Genomic DNA, 27,989 nt, shown 5'->3' with positions numbered 1-27,989 from the left:
CTTTTGGGTTTCAGTATTCCACATCAAAACATCATGTAGTGTACGGGGCATTAAAGTGTCACTGCCCCAATCCCAGGTACCTATCCCTGTACATTACAGCAGTCACGGGATCTGACCCTTCCGGGTCGGGGGGCGCTCTCTTGCTGCCTGGCAGTGGGTGCTGGAGGTGCTTTCCCAGCCGTTCCAAGCTTTTCAGGTTTGAATCGGTCCCGGGAACTCTCTCTCTCATCTTGTCTGATTTATTAATCTCAATTTCAATTAAATTGTATATATTGTGTTATTTTGTATTCCGATATTATAGTAAAATAAGTTTTCCTCCATAGATTGTTGCCGCTGCTCTTTTCCTCCCTTCCTTCCTTCCTTCCCATTTTTGTGGGACTGGGGTGGGGGGGAGGGCAGAGGCCTGTCGCCCCTGTCACGGACATCGATTGATCTGGTCAACTCCGTGACACAGATGAACAGAAATTGCTGTAAGTAGATTGTAAGATTGTGAATTTGAATAGAATCTCAAGGGAGAAAACAATATCAGCAGGAGGAAACTTTTCTTAGAGAAGTTTGACTGAGGACAGGATCTCGAATCCTTTCAAACAAACAGAAGTCAGTGCATTCATACAATTTCCTTGAATGAAAACTTTCCAGATTACAAGAAACATTGTAAATCATTGGAAAGGCTGAAAAATCTTGCACTGAAATAAACAATAGAAAGGGGAATAGAGAAGCATGGCTTCATTCTTGCTTAGCTTAGTTTTTTTTTTGCTTTTCTTTGTATTCTGCAAGACCACTGTTTTAAAATTGCCATTAATAATACAGCTCAATGCCCACTAATTTACTCAGAAGACCATCTTTGCTTAACATTGATTATTGCCTTACAAAAATGCAGAATAACTGAGGGTTCTTGTTTAGACTGATCTGCATAATGGTAAAAAATGGAACCACATCCATGGAGACACCGATTCTGAGATAACAAATTAAAAAAATATCTCCAACCTTTAAAGCTGTTTTTAAAAAAGAAACAAGGAGAAAGAAACCTTTCCATTGGCAATGAGGAATATTAAAAAATAAATTAAAAAAAATTAAAAAAAAAAAAAAACAAAAAGAAGAAGAAGAAGAAGAAAAAGCATCAGGCAAAAAGAAAGAAAAAGAAAGAACAAACAAGGAAGCCGAAAATGAAAGCTAGGATTTAGAATTTTAAGAGATGCCTGAAAAGACAGAAAAAGACAAAGTGTCTGGACTGTCAGAGGAGAGAGGAGCTGTGTTCTCAACTTCATGTACAAGGATAAGACGACAATAGAAAAGAGAGGAGGAAAAAATGTCTCAAAGTGGTTAATATTATTAAATATGAACAAACAGGTACTTGCACCTTCAAAGAAACTATATACACTTTCTGTCAGTTTTCAAAGCCACTTATTGAACAGCAATACAAACCACCAATGTGACTTAGAAGCAGCATACATACAAGCATTTATTTGATCATCAGTATCATTTTACAACACTTCTTTGGGAAAAACAAAACAAAACAAAAAACAGGTTTTTATTCATCTATGGATGACAGTTTCAGCTACCACAGGAAAATATCGTAAGACGTATTTCAAAAACATTCCACACTTGAATGGCAATTTTAAATACAATGATTTTACTTGCCACACTGCTCAAAACTTATACTTACATTAATATATCTTATTTCAGTGGAACACTGTATGTAGAAGTGGATTAGAAAAGCCTACTTTTAGCACTTTAAATATTTTAGAAAAGCTAACAGCTGACATATCAAAAACTGGTTACTTACCAGTAATTCTTGTTCTTAGAAGATTTTAGTTTTTATTAGTTCCCCATTCCTGTGTCCATTCTTAGTGTGTAGCATTGAGTGAGGGATGTTCAGAGCTCAAAGCTGGGAACCTTTCAACGATTTCACCAGTAGGTGGCACATTTACCCACTATAGAAGCATAACAGCCTTTAACTGCCCCAACTGTCTGTAAATTTTAATACAAGACAGAAAAATAGCCTCTAAAACTAGAGGGCTGCTAATGTTTATTATGGCTATGTATTATGAAAAAGAGAACCATAACTACAAAATCTTTTTTCCCAGAAGGTAGCCATTATGGTAGAATCTGTTTTAAAAATTTAAGAAGAAAGCAACTAAAATCTTGAAAGTGAAACATAATCTGTTTCCAGTATGCATCCTACTAATACTGCCATCAGCTGCCTCAATTAATTCTGAGATAAGCGATATTTAAACTGTATAAGCAAATAAACCTTTTATACAACAAATTCAGAAGCTAATTATAAATTTGAAGTTCTTGTTGAATCAGCTATATAAGTAAACCCTACTTTATTTTGCATTATATCTTTTTTTTTTTTTTTCATTATCTATATAAATTTGTATGGCAAGCTCTGTTATGGCCCTGAATTTCTTTCTGAACTCCAGCAAATTGTACGAGGTTGGACTGCTCCCTGCATCCAATATCTGGCACTGCATCCATATCAGCTCAATTTTTTCTGCTAACATGATAACTAGTATTACAATCAGTGGTGCTGTCATATTAAAAATACCATCAGATTGGCAAGCAAATAATTGAAGCCTTACTACAATTTCTGCTAAAGTTACAAATTGAAATTGAGAACTTGAGAAGACAGGGTTTAAGCATTTTAGGCACACGTCTCACTAAAAGGTTATCTGCAAAACCAGAATAGCTACAAGCATCCTTTCAAGCCTTAAAGTCTGAAGTCAAATTCTGTGGCTGTGAATAGGCAGGGACCTGATCAAGGTAACAAATTTACAATAACAAAACAACGGAGTTGTGGCTCACCATACTGCCTGACTTTCTGCCCACCCCTCAAAAAAAAAACCCCATCAGCCAAAAAAGTTGTCTGGAGTTTAAAGCTAGTTTAAAAAAAGGTTGAAGGGAAGTTACCACTGGGTGAAATTTATCCAGAAACAGAAATGAAAAGCTTTCAGCAAACAGTGATAAATAACCAAAAAACAGCTGAAATGAGCTCCTCACCTGTTAGCAGATAAGGGAACAGGTAGTTGACGCAGTTAGTTACTAGCCATTATGTCTCATCAGTGGGTAGATGCACATCAATTGCTGGTGAGGTGGTTCACCGGCCCGAACATTCCACATCCAGTGACACACATAAGGCATGGATTGGGAGAGTGGGAAAAACTAGAAATTACAACACTTACCTTTGAAGAATACACAGTACTTTTTCTATGAATTTTCTTAACAAATGATAATAATGCGCACGTGTAACTGCATGATGGATGAAAATTGATCCAAAGGAGTCACATTCATTATCCTTTGAGTACGTGTATGCAATGTATTTACTTCAGAGTCAATAAGTATTCATTTTTCCCAATATATGTTCTTAATCTGACACCAAACATTAAGAGTTTTTTCAGCATAGCCAGCATCTTCACAAAGGTATGATATACATCATTAAGATCATGCTATTTTTCTTCTTTATGTTGCATAAACAGGCCTGAACTAGAACTAAGTTTTAAACGTTTTATTACCAGATACGTTCGCCATCCCATGTTTTCAGTAGTATCAGATAAACATTTAATTGAAATGCACATTTAAAAAGTAAGTACTCTTCACTGAAACAATTTATTACTCTTGGCACTGAACATTAGTTCAACTACACTGAAAACGACAGTGAATGAAATTATATAGTAAAAATTATATACCACCTAAACACTGACTACACGTAACCTACCACCAAATGAACACTAATATTTCTGGGCATCTGCCTAGACTAAGGACCCTATCTATTGCAACCACTGGGGCTTACGAAACACTTGTGCTACCATTGGAATTTTCTTGTTTGACTCTCTTAGAGGAGATTTGAGCAAGGAGGTGTATGAATACAAATTCTTGTCATTCTAATCTTCCTGGGAAACTCATGGTGAAGGTTCTCTAAAAACAGTCTCACAAATCAATAGAATTACTTTACTCCTTATAGGTCCGTCACTCATCTGGTGTAAATAGTGAACGGTAAAAATCAGCAAAAACTTTCTTTCACTTTGGTGAATCCCAGATATCTTAACGTGAGCCATACTACACTGGCAGAAATGAGTTATGGTAATTGATTTTGGTGCCTGACCGCCCCGATAGCTGAGAAGCACAAAGACTGTATTTCAGTATGTTGAGCACATTCCTTGCTTGTCGTAACTGAAGATTTGCTACGGTAACATTTGCTACTTCTGTAATTGCTAATCAGAACAGGGAACACATAGATCGTTTATGTAGAAACAAAGATGAAACAAAATTAATCTGAATATTTCAGGCCAGTTTTATACATCATAAAGAAATAAATGGAAATCCATTTTTCATTACTATCAAAAGCCACCTTTTTTCCCTACAAAACTTGCTACCAGCTTCAAAGAGCTTTGTATTTGTTCTTTTTTAACCTTAATTTCAGAATTATCTTACTACTATGTGTTAAAAAGGAAGGAATAAAGTATTTTGACTAAACAATAGCCAGTTTCATTGAATTTATCACTGATCAATAATAAGTGTGTTCATGTAAGACATCAGTATGATAACGATTACCAGTATTGTAAGAACTAGCACATATTCAGAAACACTGCTATGACTGCATTTTGCATTCAATCGCTTTGCCAGATCCTCTCATGCAAAATATTATCTCACTTATTTTAGTAACCCAGTTGTATGGTTTTTTTATGTCTGACTAGGCATGTGTTTTTATCATTATCATTTTTATTACTTAGTGCAACTACAACTACTCACCTTTGTAGTAGCTATACTATTTACAAAGCTGATTTGCTGAAATCCTTTCTCACTTAAAGTTAGGCACACATCCCATCGTTCATTCACGACTTCATGAATAACTTTGAGTGCAACTCCAGTTTCATCCAGCTTGTCCTTTACGTAAAGATCTACGTAACTGCGAAATCCATTTACCTATGAGTAATACAGATAACAATTACTATTATTCACATTAAATTCTCAATCTATTTAAAATAATTTGAAAGAGGCTCTTACAGGTAACTTCTTCCCATTCAACATAACTTTGACTCCTTTGCATGACCCAGCCAAATCATATGCTCTTCTTGTCATGAGGGACACAATATCCTTGTCAAGTTTTTCCATTTTAAATTTAGATAGATCTGGTTGGAATGTAATGCATGTGTAGTCGTCACCTTCAAAATGCTTAATCTTGGGTTCAGAAGTCTTCATCATATTGTTCATCCAAGTCTTTGGAAACAAAACATTTTAGATATTAGTTTAAATATAAGATGCTAACCTCCTCTTTGTTCCATTTTCTGGCTGTGCTAGGCTACGATAGCTATACACAACTAGGATTTCATGGGTACCTTTTAGAAGTTTCCCCTGCTAAAATATTATGGATAAAATTAATCGCTTTACCAAGATTTGCAGAAGCATTGGTGACAGCAGATTTGTGGTTTCTGTAAATACAAAGGGATCATTTACATCCATAGACATGACTCAAATGTAAATACAGCCCACCACAAAACTAACTGATGAACAAGTGAATTAGCTACATGGTCTTTACTGCCTCTACTACACGCTTCTGTAGAGAGGCTTACTAGTCCCCATAAGAAGGTCATTGGTCTCTGACACAGTAATTTTGTGGCTATGCTTTTTATCAAATTGCATTTAAGCAGTTAGTATAAAATATTACATTTTTAAAGAGACAGATAAATCATTAAAATGTACTATTTTTTGTCAGTAACATGACAGAACAACTAGAAATTGCCCTAGGAAAAAAAAAAAAAAAAAAAATGTAGCCATTAACTGTGAAAGATTCCTAAGCTGAAAAACTTCTGTAATTGTCCAAACTTCTTCAAACATTTATAAGGGTAGCCAGCTCAAAACCAGATAGCGTAAACCAGGTTACGGGCAATCCTTGGATCTCATGCGCAGTATTTCTGTACCAAAGTACAGCTATGCCGATGCAATTCATAAAAATTCTTTTCTGTGATGCTATATAAAATGATCTAGATAATTGTTTTAATGTTTATGCAACTAATAGAATTCTTTTCTGACAGATCATACAATAACTAAAAGATGTTTCAATTAAGTGTTCTTTTTCACCTGCATGTGGATAAATCTGTTTTAACAGCAGAAACTTTCCATGTTTAGTCACCCAATACTCCCAATAAAAACATTACTTAGAGAAAACAAAACAACCCTCCCATCCCCCCCTCCCCCCCAAAAAAAACCCCACAAAACCAAAACAAAACACTGTACTAAATTCTAGTTTGCAAAAATACCAAGTTAACTGACTGAACTAATCTTGCCTGCATCACCTATATGTCCTTTACATTTCAATGTTTATGATTCACTTTATGAAATATAAAAAAGTGCTAAATTTGAATGCTAAATTTGAATGCTATTGCTACACAAAAGAGAAAAAAATTGAGACTATTTCTGTACCTGCTTGAAGCTGTGTTTGTATTCCTTGCAAGCAGTTTCAACTGTAAACTTTGTACTAAATATGTTACAAAGTTTTGCGCCATAGCCATTACGACCACCTGAAAAAATGCAACACAGTATGTTTCTATAGCAGAACTTCATTTATGATACACAGAGAGTATGTGAATGAAGTAAAATGATCCTAAGTAAGATAAAAATTGGGCCAGATGTCAACAATTATCAAAGGTTGTCAGAGTTACAGTTTCACACCACCTAGAATTTGGTAGAACTGCTTCTGCCTCAAGGAGCCCTTTGCTCTTCCCTCATTTGTTCTAGAAGTTACCTGCTGAAAGACAAGTAACCTCAACATCCCAAGACACCTGAAAACTAACACACGTACGGAGACAACTCATTCCACAACCACAGGCTCACTAGCTCTGACAGAAGAGAAGCAAGGGGAATGGAAGTTCAGAGATAAAGAAGTTAGGTCACCTCTTCCTGGCAACAATTCACAGTCAAGCCCCATTAATTGACTGAAATCATGCTTTATTTCCCTGGAAACTCAGAGGAATTTCTAACACGCTACATTAATGTTCAAATAAAATCAATTCATTGCTGTACGCTCTCTGAAAAGAAATTTCTAAAGTCATCACAGTATGGCCTAACACATATTTAGCCCATATTGTGATGGCTTCAGGTAGGATAAAACAGAACTCTCATTCATGATCTAAATTACGGTTACTTCATAATTAGAATAATAAATCATACGCTAGTTTATTAAAATTATTTCCTTCATTTCAGCAGCATAAACATTTTAATGCTTGCATATGGTATAATTATTATTACTTTTTTTTTACTGGGTAATGATTACTGACTTTAAATATGTAAATGTAAAATTTTATGTAAATATTATTATTTTAAAAAATACTTTATTCCAACAAAGAACTCTGGTAATGGTGACTAAATGATCATTTATTATGAAAAAGAGTAGAAAAAGTAAAAGGAGAAAGTGCACAGATGAACAAACTCAGTTCCCTGAACAAAACAAAGTTAAATTATCTTGCCTGTAACTTTTTTCTCATCATCATCGTAGTTGCTAGATGTTAACAGCTGCCCAAAGATTAAAGCAGGAACATAAACTTTTTCTACTTTGTGTTCCACAACTGGTATACCCTTCCCGTTATTCCATATGCTGATAATGTTTGATTCCCTATAAAATAGGAAAGACATAAAGCCAATTAATGTAATCCTAAAAAAAGGCTCCTTGCAAACATTCTACACACTTCAACAACTGCATAAACTACAATTAAATATCATATTCTTATTATCCCTATTCACAGTTCTAACAATTTGAATTATAACAATCAGTTCTTTATGCTTAGTAATGTCTAAGGAGAAGCATGACTGCCCACACATGACAGCACTTTATCATTAAAATAATCGCCCCAGATTTCTTTGAACAGCATTCACAATCAGCATGATCTCCAACAAATGAGATTCAAAGTTTTGGGACAGAACTACACTTAAGTTAGAGATATAGCTTCATAGCTTTCACAGAAGTCCACTCGGACAAAACCAAGTTATCTTCTATTTAAAACTTCTCCACTAATGATAACAACTGTAATTGCATCAATACCAAAATTCCTCAAAATCTGGCACTGTTAACACTTGCAGTTTCTTGCATTATTATATCAGAGAGTTCAAAATCAGGATTGACCACAAGTGTACCACTAACATTTCACTCCTCCTTCATGACAAAAGCAACTTCATCTACAGAAACTGATACTGCACTGAAAACCTAAAGAACAATGACTTCTCAGCATATTCATCATACAGATTATGTGTGGAAATTAGGTCTCCAAAATATTAATTATTCATTTAAATGTATCTGAAAAGATACACCAAGGGAATTTAATCACTAAGTATTTAACTAATTCAAATTAGGACGTATCTCTTCATTTCAAATATTAAATTAGGAAAAACAGTGGTAATGGTGGTAATGATATAACTGTAATCTTTCAGTGCGATACAGCTAACATAAACATATCTTTATCCTTGTGCTAAACATACAAGTTCAGGGGGTACAACCTTATGTTACAGAATCTTAAGGTTGGTATTTATGATTTATATGTAACCTTGCTGGTTACAGTTATGTACTGGCAAGCTTTCATATAATCATGGATTTTATAATCTTCTAAGTTTCATTCAACCAAACAGCAGGATTGTGGTTTTGGAAAGCAAATTGCTATCAATTTATAATGGTAGCAATTACTGTTGATCACTTTTAATCTTAAAAACCTTTTAATCTTAAAATATGAAGCCAGTGGAAATGATTTCCAAACGATTATTTTTGTTTTTTTAAAAAAATCTATTTTCATTTAGGAAAATCATTTGTACAAATCAAAACTACAGTAGCCCAGGCAGGGAAGTAAATGACAGCACACTTTTACTTACGGATCAATGGATATTTTAATACAGGTCATATTCTTGTCCCTCTGCTTATTGTCAGCGGCATTTACTATGAAAAAAAGTGACAAATCAACACTTTCTAGTACCAATAATTGATTGTTTGATTTGTAAAATATACACATTCCACCAGAAGTTACAAGGCTCCAGGTATTTCTTAATCAGGTAACTTTTTATATGCTTTCTATGTTATTACTGGCATCAGAAAATAAGATCAAGCATCTATAATTGCATCTATAATTCTTTTTTTTTTTAATTACTAATTCTATTTCTAGCACTTAAACTACAACAGAAATACATAAGTATTTTGTGAGCTTGTTCCTCTGCTATTCTTGACATACTGAGCACTTTATTCATCTTTCGCTGCACTTCTTTGGATACTTAACACACATACTATGCCATATGTATTAAAAATCCTAGGAAATGGTATGCATGATCAGACACACCATTTGAACAGTAAAATCCAGTCCCAATGAAGTCGCATCCATTAAGAAGTATTTTGATACCAGCAAATTTTCTCCAAAGTTTTTGTGAGACTTATAACTGCTCTCATTTTACACAATTTAGGACCAAAAGAATAACTGGAGGTTAATATTTGATTACAATTTAATTAATTTTACTGCAAAGTATGCTAACTACAAACAATAGATATTAGAAAACATTAAAATAATATTCAACATTTGTCTTATCACTCACAAAACAGACCAAAATAAAACCTTGTAACAGCAAGGGATATGAAGAGGAATCTAGTAAACATAAGGTATCTTAATAAGCTGTAAGGATTAATATATATTATCAGATATTTTGAATGACTTCCAAAAAACATTACAAGCATTTCATTTAAAAGCATGCACAGCTACAGTCCAGTTTTCACCATATTATTACACTGACCCTAGCTCTCAAACCATATTCTGAATGGCACACATAAAGAAACAATAAGCCATACAGTACTACAATAATGACACAATAGCAATTTTCCTTTTGAATGGGACAACATGAAACTGTGAAAAGCCTGCAAATTCCATTTATGGGACAGAAAAATGAGTGATGAAAGTTTTTAGTCTCATATTTATCTCATTAGGGAATGAGTGAAAAAACAAACAACCAAAATCCTTCTTTTCCAACTGGCCAAGATACTGCCTTGAAAACAGCAGTAGTGTAAACCACAGTTTTAGATATGTTCTGAACCCAATGAAGGTCATGATAAAATTTCCACTGACTTCAATAGCCTCAAAGTTCACGATGTTTGCCTGCCAACCCTTACACTTAACTTTGTAATGACTCATTAGTTGTTACAACTCATTATGAACAAAGTCAATTAACCTAAAGTTAGCAGTTCAGCAGATAGCACACTGCTCAGACACAGCATTACTCTACCGCTGGTTCAATATGTATCTGCCACAAAGAGAATATCATAAGCTGATTTATGAGATGATAATATAACTTAACTTTGATAACTTTCAGTTGTCTTTCAGAAAAGTGGTCTTCTTTCATATGTTACACAGAGCTGTTAGCCTGAACAACCTAGTAGATTAAAATATCTTGTGATGATATTGATTATCACAAAGAATGACCTAGGTTGGATATTTAGTTACAAGCTGTAATACCTTCTTGCAGGTTCAGCTGAAAACACTCTTTCTCTATACTAAACTGTTCTACAATGCTGGCATGCATTAAAACTTCCATGCACTGAATTTTAGTGGAACTCAAGTCTGTGATTTAAATTTAGATACAAATTAAAATGCTTTGAGAGTTCTCAGAATAATGTATACTTTATAATGCTAAAACATTGTTATACGTACCAAGGATTTCATCAAAGATCTTGTATAAGCCAGGGACAAAGGTAACCTCTCTGCAATTCATTCCGACATCTTCATCATAAACCCACATTAACTACATGTTAAAAAATAGAAGATATAAATATATGCTCTCCTGGTCTCAAAACAAAAATACTCATACTTAATATTTCAGCAAATAAAATCAGTATTTTTTAACTCTATCACTGTGCTGTAATTTTAGCTGATAGAAAAGTAATTAGCTAGACTTCACAGAAAGATGAAAAAAAGCCCAGGGAATGCTTCTATTAATATATACCAGGAGTTGTAACTTTTTCTACAACACCCTATCTTCATAAGTTATGCTTAGACCCACTTACAGACACATTCACATTCTTCCCATTCACCTTTTAACTTTAAGAGACAGTATTTCCTCTTCTCAGAACCTTGCCATTAACCAACTAGATCAGAACATTACAACACACACAAAGAATTCTTGACTAAAACCAGAAACGAAAAGGATAAAGCTAAAGCACACAGCTCTAACAAAGTTCATGGCACGTAACATAAACCCCTACATCATCAACTAGAAATCTAGTGTGCTTTTCAAAATTTTATATAAAATCAAACCTCCACTTGAAAGCCCAGCAATCGAAACATTTACATTAACAAAGCAAAAAGACTAAATCCTGTAGATTTCAACAAAAACACATGCTAAATACCAACACTGAAAAACTGTTAATCATATACACATGCAAAAACAGTGGATTCTAGGATTAGTTAACTGAAGAAATGGCAGAAGTTAATGATAAAATGGGTACTGGTAACAAACCCACATGCTCTCCAACAGCCATAAATTTCTGACCATAACTGTAATAATTTATCCTGCACAAAATAATACCTCTATCTAGACACAGTATTTAGCTTTATTCTAAATTCATCAGATTTATTTCCATTTTTTTATCCATTGAATTTAGTCTTCAGCCGTATTTTTCACATAAAATGGTTCTATGCTAATTCTGCCATTTTATTTTGAGTTCACACAACTAAAATTATTCACAAAGCAGCACCGTGCTCTTTAATTTTCCTCATAATTTCCATGTACCATGCAGCTATTGTGATTCTTTCTTTTTCAAGGGAACTGATAGGTGTAATCTAAATGGTAATGTAAGGCCTGAGATTCACCTACTAGATGCACTATTACAAATGCTTTTAAACACTGAAATATATTGATCTAATTCACCTATATCCCACATAAATGCTGCAGTCTATAAGTAGCAATGCAAACACAAGCAATTAACTGGAGAATAAGCAGAGACAGTTATTGTGATTGTTGTACTGGTCCAACAGTTTATTATTCAGACTGCAGTATGAGGGACTTTCAGAATCAAACTCTAGGAGAAGGTAGCAAATAAAACAGACTCTCCAATGTACACTCTCTGGCTTTCACTTCTGATAGCTGCTTTTAAGAAATACATGTTCAAGCTTTCCCAAAAGAGACATACAAGGAAGGTACCTCATAAAGGGTGCTTCATTTGATGGAAATGTAAATGTTTTTTATTTTGTTTCGTTTTTAAATATATCATATAACATGCAATTGAGCAGTCAAGGATGGTTTTCTTAAGGCTTGCTTCCCTCAACCATGGACAATGGGGAGGAAGCGTATCTCACAAATACAGGAAATGATTCTATCCAAACAGAATTGTATCAGTAAAATTAAGGGTTGCCCCCAAAACACATCTGTGTGTTTATCACCATTTAGTGGCCACTCAGTATTCAGAGTCCCTCTGGTGACTTACACATATATTTTTTCCATGCACAAGTCCTTTAACTTAGAAATATTAGCAGTCATAGCTTATGAAATTTAACACCAAAATTCTCCAAACAACCTTTCCTCCTTCACTACCTTACTGGTAGTCAAATAAGAAGTGAAGCTTCTTCCAACAGGTAGTCTCTTTCCCTTCCCACTGTCCTCACTATCTACTTTCTGCTACCTGGTTCTAAGCTTCTCTTTGCATGGTGGAATGGTCTTGCTGTTTAGCCCTTGACTAATGAGTCAAATTCAGCTCATAAAACCACCAAAAAAGTTGTGGATGCCTCCTTCCTGGAAGTGTTCGTGGTTGTGCAGCATGAGGCTTTGGGCAGCCTAATCTACTGAAAGATGCCCCTGCCCTTGTCAAGTGGATGGGGCCAAGCTCTCTACAATGGTGCTCAATAACAGGACAAGGGGAAATTGGAACTGAAACATAGTTCTGAACATGAAAAAAAATCTGTACATTAAGGATTACAGAGCATTGCAACAAACTGCCTAGAAAGGTTGCAGTCTTGTCTGGATACATTCAATATTCGCCTGGATGCTTTAACCTACTGTAGGGAATCTGTGTTAGTGGGACAGTTAGGCTAGAAGATCTCCAGAGGTCCCTTCCAACCTCTACAATTCTCTGATTCTGAAGAAGCAATATTAGGAGCCTCTTATGGGAATCTCTGCAAACTCATTCTGAGACTAGAACCACCAATTTTGGAAGCAATACAGTTTCAGGACCTATTTTAATGGGAGTAACAACTACTACATGAAAAGAACTATGGGAAAACAAGGACATTTCAAGTTGCTCAGAACTGGAGTGGCAGTATAAATTCAGTGTTTGTCATGACTTCTTAGCTAAAGGATCTATTAAGCTATTGTAAACTCCTGGGAGGGCAACTGGACTAGATATCTTCCAAGTCCCTTTCAATCCAAACCGTTCTATGGCTCTTACACATGCAGACAAACATAATTACAGATCTTAACATGATAATTTTGAATGCATATTTTTAGTAGTAGTAACAGTAATTTCCTCATTAAAATAACAGAAAATATGAAGACAATTAAGTTAATTAAACTTACCTGAGTTAAAGGTTCAACTGATCCAATGTAGGTGTCTGGACGGAGGAGGATATGTTCAAGCTGAGTCTTTTTCTGATAAACTCTCTCAACAGACATCTTCTTTGAAGTGTCATTTTTATTAACACTTTCTGATTCTTCCTTTTTTGAAGCATTGATTTGATTATCAAATAATGTCTATAAAAAAAAAAGACAACAATCAATCTGATTAATTCAACTTGCCAATCAAGTGCAAAAAAATCCTGACAGATTTAAATTACAATCAAAGCTTGTCATATAATTTAAATGCTACATTTTTGTGTGCATTAAGATCAAGCTATCTTCTCAAGAGAAATATGGTAATTGATTGTACTACAGTTTCTCAACAAATTGACACATCTTCTAACTTCTGTTACTTACTAACACTATATTTAAAAAGATACTCAGCTTGCTCAGATTAAACATTTTTAACATCCATTTTGTGCATACCTATTTTCCCAAACCACTAAGTACTCTTCAGAACAGTGACAGTGAAATTACTCCTTTACACGTTGTTTGGACAACGTATTTCGTAGAGCTTAAGAAACACTAGCAATGCCTTCCCTACAGCTTCTCACTTCTCACCTGCTACAATTTATATTACCCATCTAAATAAAATAGCCTTATTATGCAGGGATGCAAGTATCAGAAGTTTGCAGCACTGCCTATTTCCAGACCAAGCCTTTTAGTCTGTGCTGCACTCTGAAAAAGAAAATCAACTCTGAATCCCTGAATCTGTCTTGAATTGGCATTTTTAGAACACAAATGTTGTTTAGATATTTGACATGCTCTCCCCCACAGTCTTGATCGCCCAATCAGTGATGAAGATGAGTGCATGCAGTGAAAGGCTGCATACGTAGCCTACCTGGACTTTCATAAAGCCTTTGACTCTGTCAAGTAAAACAGTACGGTTTTGTTTGACAGTTTTCTGGAGAAGCTAGCAGCCTATGGCTTGGACACGTAGACTCTTCACGTGGTAAAAAAAAAAAGAAGGCTGGATGGCCAGACCCAGAGGGTGGGTGCAAATAGAGTTAAATCCAGCTGGCAACTGATCACAAGTAGTGCTGCTCAAGGGTCAGTATTGGGGCTGGTTCTGTTTAATATCATTACTGAAGATCTGTACAAAGGGATTGAGTACACCTTCAGTAAGTATGCAGACAACACCAAGCTGGGAAGAAGCAGTGATCTGCCTGAGGGTAAGAAGGCTCTATAAAGGGATCTGGATAGATTGGATGTATGGGCTGAGGCCAACTGTATGAGTTTCAGCAAGACCAAGTGCTGGGCCCCACACTTTGGTCACAACAACCCCATGCAACATTACATGTTTGGGACAGAGCATCTGGCAAGCTGCATGGAGGAAAAGGATCTGTGTACAGGTAGCCAAGAAGGTAAAAACATCCTAGTTTGTATCAGAAATAGCATAGTTAGCACCACTAGGGAGGTGATCATCCCCCTCTAATTGGCACTGGTGAGGCTACAGCTCAAGTACTAAATAGTTGTGAGGCCTCTCACTACAAGAAAGACACCAAAGCACTGGAGCACATCCAAAGAGGGGCAACAAAGCTGGTGCAGGGTCTGGAGCACTAATCTTATGAGGAGTGGCCAAGGGAACTGGGATTGTTCAGTCTGAAGAAGAGAAGGTGCAGGAGACACCATATCAGTTTCTCCAACTATCTGAAAGGAGGTCATAGCAATATTGGGGTCAGCCTCTCCTCCCAGGTAAACATGGATAGGGATGAGAAGTAATGGCCTCAACGTTGCACCAGGGGAGATGCAGATTAGGAAAATTTATTCTAAGAAAGAGTGGTGAAACACTGAAGCAGGCTGACCAGCAAAGTGATGAAGTCACTGCCTCCTGAGGTTTTCAAGAAAAGAGTAGACGTGGCAGTGACAGACACAGCTTAGCAGGCATGGTGGTGATGTGTCAATGGTTGGACTAGATGATCTTAGGGGTCTTTTGTAACCTTAATGATTTTTGAGTCTATGATCCATGGACACATGTTCTACAGCCTTTTCTCACTGCTTTCCTTAGAAATGTATATAAATAAAAAATCAAGCAAGTACTAAACTGTAGCATGGTAAACTGACAATATTTTACGCATGTTTTGGAATTGTCTCAGAAAGACTTTTGTATTCTGTCCTGTCTGGGAAACATTCATATTTTTGGAGCTCCAAAAACACTTCTCAAAACAGCCCCAGCTGTTGTTTCAGGAGAACATCCCTGAAATGAATTAAACAAGTATCACAAGGGGATCAAGTCTTTTACTTTTTGATTTAAAAATTAGCTGATTTATTGTGAAAAACATACGTGTACACACACACGGATATATACATGATTTTCAGTGCCTGTTTCACTACCTTAATGTGGCCAATTTTCACTATGTTTTTTAAAGCGTTTGACTTTTCCATCATTCCTGTTACATACAGGACTTCAGAGAGTTTTTCAGCTACCCTCCAAGTTGGTTGTGAATATACACACCCATGTGCATGTAAGCCAGCAAGGTGACCACTCTTAATTACTTTGGAATGCAATAATTGATTGCACTGTGCAACCTCCTTTATAGACTTGCAGTTAAACTTCAAACATGGGATAGTGCTAACTCTACAGAAAAACATAACAGTCTCCATTGATAGCACCTTCTGGTCATTTGATATCAGACAAAGTGTTATCACAAGCAGATTTTACTACGATGAATGCTTTCTCCAGTAGCATTTTAATGCTGGCATTGTTTCTCATTTAGAGTTTATTTAGCTATGAATTTTTCTAGTAGTATTCAAAAGCTACAGTCATTCTTTCCTTCTGCAATCCCGAGAATCAGAATGCAAGCAGCCTTTAATAGGCTACAGTTCAGCTACTTCCACTGTCTACTATCAATCTCAGAGCTCAGGTTCGGTTTTTGCATTTTCTTTCTTCACATTTTTGTTTTTTTGTTTTCTTGCAGTCCCTTTTGATGAAATTTTTACATATAACAGAACACGAATGACGCCACAGATTCTTTATTGCCTTTTTTGATGGAAACTGGGTTATGTGGTCTTTCTTTGTGTTTAAAAATTGTGTTCATCCATGAAATTCTGCTCTGGGCAAAAAGAGAAATGGCATTAGACTGAGACAATTAAAAATCATAGCATTTCCTTCATGAAAAAATCAGTTTATTATGCTAATCTCAGCATAGTAACAGATATTTACATAGGAAGACTCCAGAATGGTATATAATGTACAGCTGGAAAGTTCAAAATAGGAGAAAAGGCAGAGTAAAAGCTAGTATTTCCCCTGTACTAGTTCAAGAAGCATTCTGAATGTTGTATTTCATAGACAGAATACATCACCCTATAACCAAAAAAAATCTCCCTATTGTGCCCATAACACAGTCTTCCTTGTTTTGTTCTGTTTTTTCTTTCTTTTTCATGCCTCTAGCACAAGCTACTTCAGCTTCAACTGAGACCAAATGTTTCAAATATTCTTCCTTCTTTTCTTTCTTTCTTTTTTTAAAACTAGGTGGCAAAAAGGACACTTAATCTACTCCAATACAGGTGAACAAAAAAGAGACATCACTATGTGAATGTATCTCCACCTGGGATTTGCCTATTTGGCTTCAGCCTCCTCAAGCAACTACATGCACTTGCAAGGATTGTTGTCCTGTAAGGGAAATGCAGCCTTGGCACATAACATTTTACAGAAGTACATGGCATGTGTCCCACATTCCCTTAAAGTGGAGAATTAGTGGGACAAGACAGTAAATTTTGAATGTAATTAAGCTGTAAAACCTAGGGAGGTTAATTAAGTAATGGAATCCAGGGACGTCGATTTTCCGCCACTTACAGCTGGAAAAAAACAAACCAGCAACATAAAACAAAAACCAACAACAAACAAACAGTTCTTTTAAAACTGTATATGTATACGTGTATAATATACATATTATAATATGCTATAACTCAAAAAAATTATAAATGCAATATGGTAATTGCCAGGTAGCTCTATGGATAACATACACTCACATGTAGTGTGGTGTTACACATACTGGATTTAATGGCCTCTTCTTGACTTAGAAAAATACACGATTAATACATTGGTACCTAAACATTTAGCAACGTGCCAAAGGAAAATTCTGACTGAGAATACCTCCCACCAGGAAAAAACAAAGGCAGTGAGTTTCAAAAGAAACCACTCCCCTGCTGTGTTTAACAAATGCTCTGGCTCTCCTCCCAAGATGAAAACACAGAAGTAACAGTTTGCAGTTACCAGAGCAAATCTGCATAAAACATGGCATCCCATCAGTGGCATTAACTAAATCTCTCTATCGCATGCTCCCCAAAAGTAACTCAGGAAAGAGCACCCATTAACCTCATCCAGAACTAGTCACGCTCCAGCCTACTAACAAGCTTGTTTACTTTCAATTCCTAATTTATTTCTTATACCTCCACCTCCTCACAATTTGCTCTTGACTCTGAAAGCACCAGATTACATCAATGTTTATCATCATAATTCATTTACAGAATAACTTGCAACAGATTTCCCAGTTACAGAAAAGCACAACAGTTAATTGTTGCCAAAAATGAGAACTCCTTCCTTTCTTCTCTCCTCTCTTGTTTCTTCAGGTAGTGGAACCAAAACCAGCCTAATAACAAACCATCTCAAGGAGTAAACAGAATCTCCTTCCTTCCCGTTTTTCATCCATTAGAAGCAAGCCATTGTCTGCTGGACCATTTTCCTAAGCAAGTTTGCAGGAGAACCAGACAAGTACTGATGCAGGGTAAAGAGCAGAATGATAAGAATGGGATGATAAGAGAAAAAAGAAAATATGCTTTTCAGCGGGTATCATTTGATTGTTTGGCTGCAATACGAAACTGCTTTCTTAGAATTATACAGCTTCCTCCTCCTACTAAATAGCTAGACTAAATGAAAGAATAATTATTGCTATTTTAGAATTTGTTATGTCCAATGTACTAGTAAACTAGATTTTAAGGAAAACTAAAGGATTTTTCCATAAAATCTGAGAAGTGAAATAGAGCACTTTTTTTTTGGGAAGGGGGAGAGCGGGGGGAAGCTCACTATAATTACTTCTGACCAGTAAACTATGTGTATTGTTCTAAATATGACTGCATTTTTACTAAGTTACTACAGCAACAGCTGTTTTATTTGGCACAGGTACATTCAGATCCTGACCTTTAATACTTACCTCTTAAAAAGCAAGTGTCTAACATCTTCCAAAGTCTAAGGACAATTTAACTAAATTTCACTTGTTTTTTCTGGGAGGGATATGAAATTTTCCCATAGACAAGCTCTATTTCAATACTGAATTTTGACAGTGTCCGCATAGGATCTAAAAACGTTAAATCTACAAATGCTTTGCTAACATACTGATCTTGTAAGAATCTGTTTTTTGAAGTAAGCTTCAGAGTCAAGGAGGGAAAAAACACTGGCCCTGACTCTCAAGGAAGAAAAAGTTTAACATGAAATAATTATTTCTAGACAAGACTGTGTTCCTACAGATTCTTTGAATTGCCGTGCTTAAAACCAATGAATGAAATAACTGTACCTTCTGCTGTAAAGCAGCACACTGAAATCCCTTCAAACTTCAAGGAAAAAAAAAGCACTGAGGTGCTGAATGAGTTCTTCACCTCGGTCTTCACTGGTGGCCAGGATTCTAGTCTTTTTCATGTCCCTGAACCCTGCATCCCCAAACCTCTATGTGGGGACCAAGGAGGTAAATCCCTCCCCACTGTAAGGGCAGAGCAAGCCTGAGAGTGCCTCCTTAGACTGAATGAATGCAAGTCTATGGGGCCAGATGGCGTGCATCCCAGGGTCCTGAAGGAGCTGGCTGAGGTGGTTGCCGAGCCGCTCTCCATCATATTTGAGAAGTCGTGGCTGTCAGGTGAGGTCCCGGATGACTGGAGGAAGGGTCACGTCACTCCCATATACAAGAAGGGGAGCAGGGAGGACCCGGGGAACTACAGGCCGGTGAGTCTCACCTCTGTGCCTGGGAAGATCATGGAACAGATCCTCCTGGACAACATGCTCGATCACATAAAGAATGAGCATGTGATCCGAGACAGCCAGCACGGCTTCACCAAAGGAAGGTCATGCCTAACTAATCTTGTGGCCTTCTATGATGGAGTGACAGCATCAGTGGACGAAGGGAAGGCGACCGATGTCATTTACCTGGACCTGAGCAAGGCCTTTGACATGGTCCCCCACCACATCCTCATCTCCAAATTGGAGGGAAGTGGATTTGATGGGTGGACGACCCGATGGATAAGCAATTGGTTGAAAGGCCGCAGACAGAGGGTGGTGGTCAATGGCTCTATGTCCAGGTGGAGGCCGGTAACAAGTGGTGTCCCCCAAGGGTCTGTCTTGGGACCGGTGCTCTTTAACATCTTTATTAATGACATCGATGAGGGAATTGAGTGCACCCTCAGCAAGTTTGCTGACGACACCAAGCTGAGTGGTGCGGTTGATACGGTGGAAGGAAGGGATGCCATTCAGAGGGACCTCGACAGGCTGGAGGGCTGGGCTCGGGTGAACCTAATGAGGTTCAACACGGCAAAGTGCAAGGTTTTGCATTTGGGCCGGAAGAACCCCAGGCACCCGTACAGGCTGGGAGGAGTGGTCCTTGAGAGCAGCTCGGCAGAGAAGGACCTGGGGGTCCTGATGGACGAGAGACTGAACATGAGCCAGCAGTGTGCTCTGGCAGCTCGAAAAGCAAATGGGATCCTGGGCTCCATCAGGAGAGGGGTGGTCAGCAGGGACAGGGAGGTGATTGTCCCTCTCTACTCGGCTCTTGTGAGGCCCCATCTGGAGCACTGTGTCCAGGTGTGGAGCCCTCAGTACAAGAAAGACATTGAGATTTTGGAAAGGGTCCAGAGGAGGGCGACTAAGATGATTAGGGGGCTGGAGCACCTCCCCTATGAGGACAGGCTGAGGGAGTTGGGCTTGTTCAGCCTGGAGAAGAGAAGGCTGCGGGGTGACCTCATGGCAGCCTATCAATACCTGAAGGGAACCTACACCCAGGAGGGGAGTAAACTCTTCAAAAGGGCTGATAACAGCAGGACTAGGGGAAATGGATCCAAGTTGAAGGAGGGAAGATTTAGGTTGGATGTTAGGGGGAAGTTCTTTACAAGGAGAGTGGTTAGGCCCTGGAACGGGCTGCCCAGGGAGGTTGTGGATGCCCTGTCCTTGGACGTGTTCAAGGCCAGGTTGGACGGGGTCCTGGGCAACCTGATCTGAATGTGTGTGTTTGGTGGCCCTGCTAGGCAGGGGGGTTGGAACTGCATGATCCTTGAGGTCCCTTCCAACCCGGGTGATTCTATGATTCTGTGATTTAACTTTGGTAAGTTAACTACAGTTTACTCATAAACCAATTTGGGAAGTTGCACGAACCACTCACACAAGCTTGACCCTGCATGCTCATTAAAATCTTGATTGCTGACATCAGCAAGGCTCCACTAGTTTAATTCAGCGTGGAGAAGGCCCATTCCATCAGGAGGGACTATGTCCTTATTATTTAGCACGTGCGTTTCTAAGCTGGCTTAATGCAAGTAGAGAGAGAGCTATTTTTTTTCAGTACTGCTGCTTCCCAGAAAAGACCTGTACAGTGGATGGTTCAGAAACCTGTTTGGTCCACTGTTTCATCAGCTAATTTAAACATATTTCCACCACTAGCCAAGAAATGAAAAAGAGGTACTGATAGAAGAACTTTCTTGGCACCTTTATAACTTCTTTATAACTCAGCCTTTCCTATATATTTGCCCTTTTCAATGCTTTACCACATCAGTTTAGCTGTACACCCCAAATCATAAGACAAAACATCAGGAAAACAAACGTGTGCACAAAGCTATGGCAAACTCCTAACAAGTCTCATGTCTCAAGACTTTCTCTAATGAACTTCCTCTCTCTGAACACTGCTCAGTACCACCAACTAGTGCAGCAAGACGCACCTAATTGCTTTGTGGAACTGAATCACTATCAAGCTCATTCTAAATTTCTCGTCTGTACTTGTGCTGCACACGGTTCCACTGAGACAGAGCTCTCACCTAGACGCCCTTGTGCTGCAAGGCTTGAGTAAGCCTAACACCAAATTTGAAGGCTTTTGCCTGTCAGCTTATTGTGAAGTAATGGAATCACTGGTACAAATCACCAGTCTGAGTGCTTCGAGAAATATTCCAAGACTCTACAGCTGCCTTCCAGCATCTCCAGTGAAGCTCAGACTTCCAGTTTCTCACAAATGACGATCCTCTGTTCAGGAGCTGACTCTGGTTTATAACTGCTCCTACAGAACCATTACATATCAAGTTAGCATGTTGCAAGAGCTTGATATTTTTTCTACTTTATCTTGGATTCTTCTGAGTTACAGGCAAACAACTTATCCAGTGTTATCTTATCTTACATCTCCTGTGATTCTGTCATGACAAAAAACAGTGTTTGTTGCTGTCTCTGAAGATTCCCTCGCAGAGAAAGTTGTCGTGACTTTCTGGCACCTCAGTAAGGCAGACATTTGTGCCGTTTTACATACATCTGTTCTTCTCACAACTGTTCAGTGTCTTAGATAAGGAATGCGATGCCTCAGCGTAGCCATGCCCTCTCTTTCTCAATTTTCATAAACCTTTCAAACACCTTCTAACTGAGGCAGCCTTTACACTAGCTGTGCTAACACTCTTTTTCTTGCTTGCTTAAAAAGAAAGTCAATTACTTAGAAGTGCACTCTAACAAATACCCAGATTTATCACTTTCACAAAATACAAAAATTAAAAGTAGTGCCTTAATTCACTCTCAGTGGTGAAGTGTATTTATATGAAAATTGGAGTTAAGACACAAACAGAATTTTAAAATAGCTTTATTAAATGAAACCAGATGAATCGATAGCACAGAAAAACTTTAATAACATGCTTCAGAAGGTAATTGTAATTTTAGGAGGACTCGCTCTACAGGAGTAAAAGTATCTGTGATCACATTGAAGCTTTAAAACCAGTAGATCTGATCCTCAGGTAAGAGGGAGTCACACAACATAAAGAGCAGGTCTATCACTTCCGAGCAATTACTGTGTTATGTTCATAAGAACACTTTCATCAGTTGCTTAATTTTAAATTATATTTTAAATGTTAGTATTTCTTTTTAGAAGTTCTGTGAAATCATTTTACATACCTTGACCTAAAATTCACTTCATTTAAATTTGGGATACGAGCACTAAAATAGATTCTTCCAAAATACTTCAGTTTCCCTACACGTATTAAGAGGACACTGAAAAGTCTCCAAACACACAATTTTCATCAGAGGATCCTTCAAACATTTAACCATGTTTACAGGTATATATTTTTGCTCAATGAGCTCCTGCAAATTCTCAAAACCCACGTGGAGCAGAACAACATTGCCTTTGTGGATAACATTGCAACAGATTTAATATTTTAAATTATCCAATGAGAAAAATTGAGTTTTCTGTATCATTCTGCATTTCCAAGTTCTCTCTATATAATCCACATCAGTTTTAGCAGTATTGGGTTTTTTTTGTTGTTGTTGTTGCCGTTCCTTTGTTTTTGTTACCTTCCTAAAGCAAAACCTATGACAGAAATCTTAGGACAGAAAGTGCTATTACTGTACAGCCTTACACTTCACTAAAATCAAGTGACTGCTGCTCCTAGCAGTGGCACTCTTGTCTCCAGACAGTGCGATTGAAGTGACAGGGGATTCCCCAGTCCCTCCATACCAACAGCATCAGTAAGTTCAATGCTAAAAAAAAAAAAAACACTTCTATGAACAGAATCTCTCATATCCATCAGTTATGTGATTCCCATTTACGTATTTAAGTTAATAGAAAAATAAATGTGCATTTGAAGATAGCTTTAGCATGCAGTCACACAGTTTACATGAGGTGAAAATCTATTTCTGGAAAATTAAAACTGTTTTTTGCAAATCTAATCTGCCCACCTTAGAATACTTTTATAGTCTGTTATTTAAAAGGTGAATTTATCCATCCTATTTAATACAACATTGTTAGCTTGGAAATTTCACAAAGTACACATAATCTAGACAGACAGAGCATTAGCAAGGGGCACGTGTTTGCATGTACACTTTCTCCCACCAAAGTAATCCCCATGCATCTAACCATTTTCCCCTCGAAAATATACACACCACTAACAGCTATTCACTTACTACAGTTCGGAGTATTTGTTTTCAAATGAAGTGACTGAACAGAGATAAGGTCCCTTCAACAGAAGATCGGTGCTGTTCTGTTGTTTGTTCATTTTTGTTTGCTGGAGTCTACTGCCCTATCCTATCGCATACATATTCTCTTCGGTTATAGAATTACACCAAAATTTAATTTTCAATGTCACTCCGAAACTGCTGAGAAGTGCAAATAGCTGAACTTAGATTATTTAAAAACCTGCTATCTTTTCACTTTGCATTATACAGTTCAGGTATTTACTCAAACCAAGTACAAACCAGTTTAAAGCAAACTGGTGTATGTATCGTTTCCATTCCACTCCATTCAAGGAGCATGCAGATCTGCAATATAAACTTCTCCAGAAAAACAAAATTCACATTAATGCTCAGTACATACTTGTTTCAAGCTAGTGTTTCCTGAAAATGAAAACTACACCTTCACAATGGACTGCTAAATGGAAGTGGTATGTTTGAAACGTCCAACTACTTTCAGGAGTTTCACTTTTCCTTTATAAGGTTCATGTAGCTCTTGGAGTTGAGGAGAAAGCCTTGAAAACATTCCCACAAATAACTATTTAGCTTGTTTAGAACCACTTCAATAGCTTTGTGTGCACTGCCACTGTATCAGAGCAACACCTCATAGGTGTGCATTTGTACCTGAGGTGATTTCACTTTCACTATACAGGACATATTCTAAAAAGTACTGTTATTGTACCATTATGACAGCTCACTTTCATCTGTTCCTAAACACACAGAAAGGTTGAAGATCACAGAATCACAGAATGTCGAAAGATCATCTAGTCCAAACCCTGCTGGAGCAGGAACACCAGATCAGGTCACCCAGGAACACATCCAGGCAGGTTTTGAATGTCTCCAGAGGAGTCCCCACAACCTCCCTCAGCAGCCTCTTCCAGTGGTTGTTACCCTTATCGTGAAGAAGTTTTTTTCATATTTATGTGGAGCCTCCTATGTTCCAGCTTGCACCCATTGCCCCTTGTCTTAGCATTGAATGCCACTGAGAAGAGCCTGGCTCCATCCTCCTGACACTCACCCTTTACATATTTATAAACATTAATAACAATGTCTTACTTAAAAGCATGCTTTTCTAGCACTAAAAAATGCCATTATGTTTTACCAACAGCAATTTCCCTATTTACTAATCCATGCATTTGTAACTAACTTACAACACATTTCTGAGTCACCTTTGGAAATCATCCACAAAAAATAATTACTACAAATCTGCTGGTGAAAACTCCACCTTTTGCCAACTATTACAGAGTTACTACAACAGCGAAGAGCTGCAAGTTGACTCCAACAAGTTAGCAGGAAGACAAAAGAAAAAGCTCCTCAAAAACCAGCTAGTACAATTCATAAGTCTGAGGTTACACAGAGGTTATTTTCAGTTCTTTAATGATAGACCATTTTCCTAACAAACACATGGAATGGATACATTGTCCTGTGTCCCTATAACTCCTCCTTGTTCTTGCTTACCAGCCCACCACTGCTAGTAACATTTCTCAAAGCACTGTTACTATGCTAAGGTTAGCTACTAGGTAGCTATAAACTGATGTGGATGACTTGCTGTGTTTCCATGAATACCTAATTCATCTTGCTTCTGCAAGTACGTAACACCTGGCACTTGCAGGAGCTTCCTAGCATGAAGTTCACTCCAAGGTAAATTCTGTAACTTAAAGAACACCCTCTTTCCTAAATGCGTATAATTCTTACCTAAGGAGTAGAAGATAAGAACACGAATACTGTTTAACCACAACTAAAGCTGAAATCATACAGACAACTCTTTTAAAGATGTGAGAATCAGATTACCCATATGAGACTTGCAACTTTGAAACATAAACACCACGTCAATTCTTAAACATGCTTCCCCTCTTTAGAACTAGATTTATTTCTGGTACAGTTCAACTGTTTAGCTCACCTGGTCTTAAAAAGAAATCACTAACAATAGAAACATATTACTCAGAAAACAAACGTCCCAGTGCTTTCACCACAGTAACAAGAAGTGTAAAAGACATAGGGCAAGCAGATTAAAATTAGAATGTTGAAACTGTCCCAAACTGTCCCTAACTCTGTACACTTCAGCCTCAATGCCAGCATATCATATCTATTCATGAACTGGCACCTGCCTCATTTTCTCCCTGCACACTAAGCTAATTGCTGCCCCATTCAACTCTAGTGCCACAACAGCATTGCTCTTCTGTACTCCAGCATCCTGCAGATGACAGCGAGCAGGTCTGCCTTTAGGAATTGATTCAGGGGCCCTATCTTCAGCGCTTAAAATGCGCATGAGAGAAAGGAAAAGTCCTACTGTTTTCTGAATGGTCATTACAGGGTTTTAACTGAAATCTAATTATTTCTCTGCCACTACTCTGATACAACAAAAGCACTTCAGTCTTTACTGCCTTTACAGAAGGAAAAGTGATCACTTCCAGTTGTAGGAAAAACTGTTGACTCGCCATACTTTCATCCCCATTACATTTAGGAACATGTTTCATTAAAAATGCCTACTCGATGATTTTCACACTTCATTCTGCAGTCTTCTATGAGCTGTGAAACTTTCAATTACTTGGTCCAATCTGTACCATAAAAATCTTAATTCTGAAGAGGTATACAAGGTGGCAGTTGATAAAGATCGCACAGTATTACAGAATGGAAAGTAGAATAACTTCAGCCTCTTTACTTAGGCTGTTCCCATATCTAAACTGCCTAATTTCAAGTGACACACCCAGAAACTCGTACATTTTTATGTACCTTTTCAAACCACCAGCTTTTATAATGAAAAAGAATTAGCGTTAAACGCGATAATTAGAGCCACAGAAGCAGTCCACCTTCAGAATACATGGGATGTCTTTTATCTCAGTAACGCTGTTCATGTTCTTTTCCAGCAGCTCAAAGATACAAGAAAACACAACAGAAAAACTAGTTTGTTATTACCTCCTCAAACAAGAAGGTTTAAAGCTCCTAACTCAGCAAAGAATACATGCCTGATTAAAGATGCAGGCACCTCACCATCTATCAAGATGGACCATCTTTTTAAACATTAAATAAGGCACGCTAGTTTGAACTCCACGCTAACAGGGAAGTTACTGACTGGACGAATAAGACCCCACCAGGTCATCTTCGCTCCTCCTTCCCGAGGTCTTCCCAAAAGCGGAGAGCATCCTCGCTTACTACAAAAACCCACCTCCTAAGCCCTGTTATTGAGTAGTAACTTTCGGAAGACGACAAAGTTCAACTTCAAGAGCGATCTGCAAGCACACGGCTCCAGGCCCCTGTCGTAACTCATCTCCGTAACTCAGAAGCTCCGGCTTTCACCATCCCAGGCGATCGGGAAAGCTTTGGTGCCCACAAAGGCATCGTTCCGCTCCAGGCTGAGCGCTGCCCCCGGCCCGGGCTGCTTCTCCCCCTGCCGCCCCGCCCCGCCCGGCTTCCTTTCACCCGCCGGTTCCTTCCCCGTTTAAACGCCAGCCCCGCTTTCCGCGCACACAGACAGGGGACGCAAAAAGACAAAAACAAACCCACAAACGCCGGCGCCGAAGCGCCGACCCCACAACTCACCACCCAGGTCAGTCCCCCGCTGCCACCGCCGCCGCCTCCTCCTCCTCCTCCTCCGGACTTTGCCATTTTCCGCCCGGTTCTCCTCAGCCGAGCCGATGGCGCACGGAGGCAGCCTCGAGGGCCGGCCCCGACCCCGCGCCTCCCCGCGCGCCCTTCGCTCTTCGCCGCGGCCCCTCAGCGCCTCCCGCCGCGGCCCGCTTCTACTTCATGCCGGGAGCGCGGCCCGGGCAGAGCAAAATAACGAGGGAGCGGGCAGCGCGGCGGAGCGGGGCCCACACAAAGCGCCCGTCCGCCACCCGCGCTCCCGCCGGAGGCCGGCAGGCGGCGGGGCAGGCCCGGCCGGGGCCCGCGGTTCCGCTAGTTTAAAGGGACGGCCGCTCCGCCGCCGCCCGCCTCGCCCCGGGCGAGGCCCCGCAGCCACAAAGGCCCCGGAGCGTGAACCGAGAGCGAAATCGCCCCGCTCCCCTCCCCCGCCTTCGCTCCCGCGCGCACCCGCTGGCGCGTGCCCGCGCGCTCCCTGCACGCGCGCACGCGCACACCACCCGCCCGGCCCCTCCTTCCGGCCCCTCCTTCCCTTCCTTTTTCCGCCCCGTCCCGCCGCGGTCGCCGCTTCTCCAACTCCTCCCCTCCCCGTGCCGCCGGCGCCGGGCTCCGCGCTCCGCGCTCCGCGCTCAGATTATGAGTGCGCGGCCGCAGGCCCGCAGCGCCGCCGCGGCCT

General features: G+C 38.8%; 1 protein-coding gene across 3 annotated transcripts in view; it reads right to left on the bottom strand.

Moving 5' to 3' along the window:
• TOP2B (DNA topoisomerase II beta) overlaps nucleotides 1-27,360 on the bottom strand; it is a 57,465-nt gene extending 30,105 nt beyond the window's left edge. For all 3 annotated transcript variants that reach the window (XM_042816504.1, XM_042816506.1, XM_042816505.1), the window contains exons 1-8: nucleotides 27,272-27,360; nucleotides 13,528-13,701; nucleotides 10,671-10,761; nucleotides 8,857-8,920; nucleotides 7,467-7,612; nucleotides 6,424-6,521; nucleotides 5,008-5,220; nucleotides 4,753-4,926 (exon numbers count right to left, since the gene is read on the bottom strand). In XM_042816504.1, the coding sequence (XP_042672438.1) occupies nucleotides 4,753-4,926; nucleotides 5,008-5,220; nucleotides 6,424-6,521; nucleotides 7,467-7,612; nucleotides 8,857-8,920; nucleotides 10,671-10,761; nucleotides 13,528-13,701; nucleotides 27,272-27,337 (1,026 nt within the window). In that variant the 5' untranslated portion in view covers nucleotides 27,338-27,360. The remainder of the gene's footprint in view (nucleotides 1-4,752; nucleotides 4,927-5,007; nucleotides 5,221-6,423; nucleotides 6,522-7,466; nucleotides 7,613-8,856; nucleotides 8,921-10,670; nucleotides 10,762-13,527; nucleotides 13,702-27,271) is intronic.
• Nucleotides 27,361-27,989: the final 629 nt, after the last annotated feature.

The sequence above is a fragment of the Centrocercus urophasianus genome, unplaced genomic scaffold (genome assembly GCF_019232065.1).
Source record: "Centrocercus urophasianus isolate 14NV4802_14NV808 unplaced genomic scaffold, USGS_Curo_1.0 seq_16, whole genome shotgun sequence".
Taxonomy (NCBI): domain Eukaryota; kingdom Metazoa; phylum Chordata; class Aves; order Galliformes; family Phasianidae; genus Centrocercus; species Centrocercus urophasianus.
The sequence above is the reverse complement of the archived record's forward strand: the minus strand, read 5'-3'. Positions and strand labels throughout refer to the sequence as shown.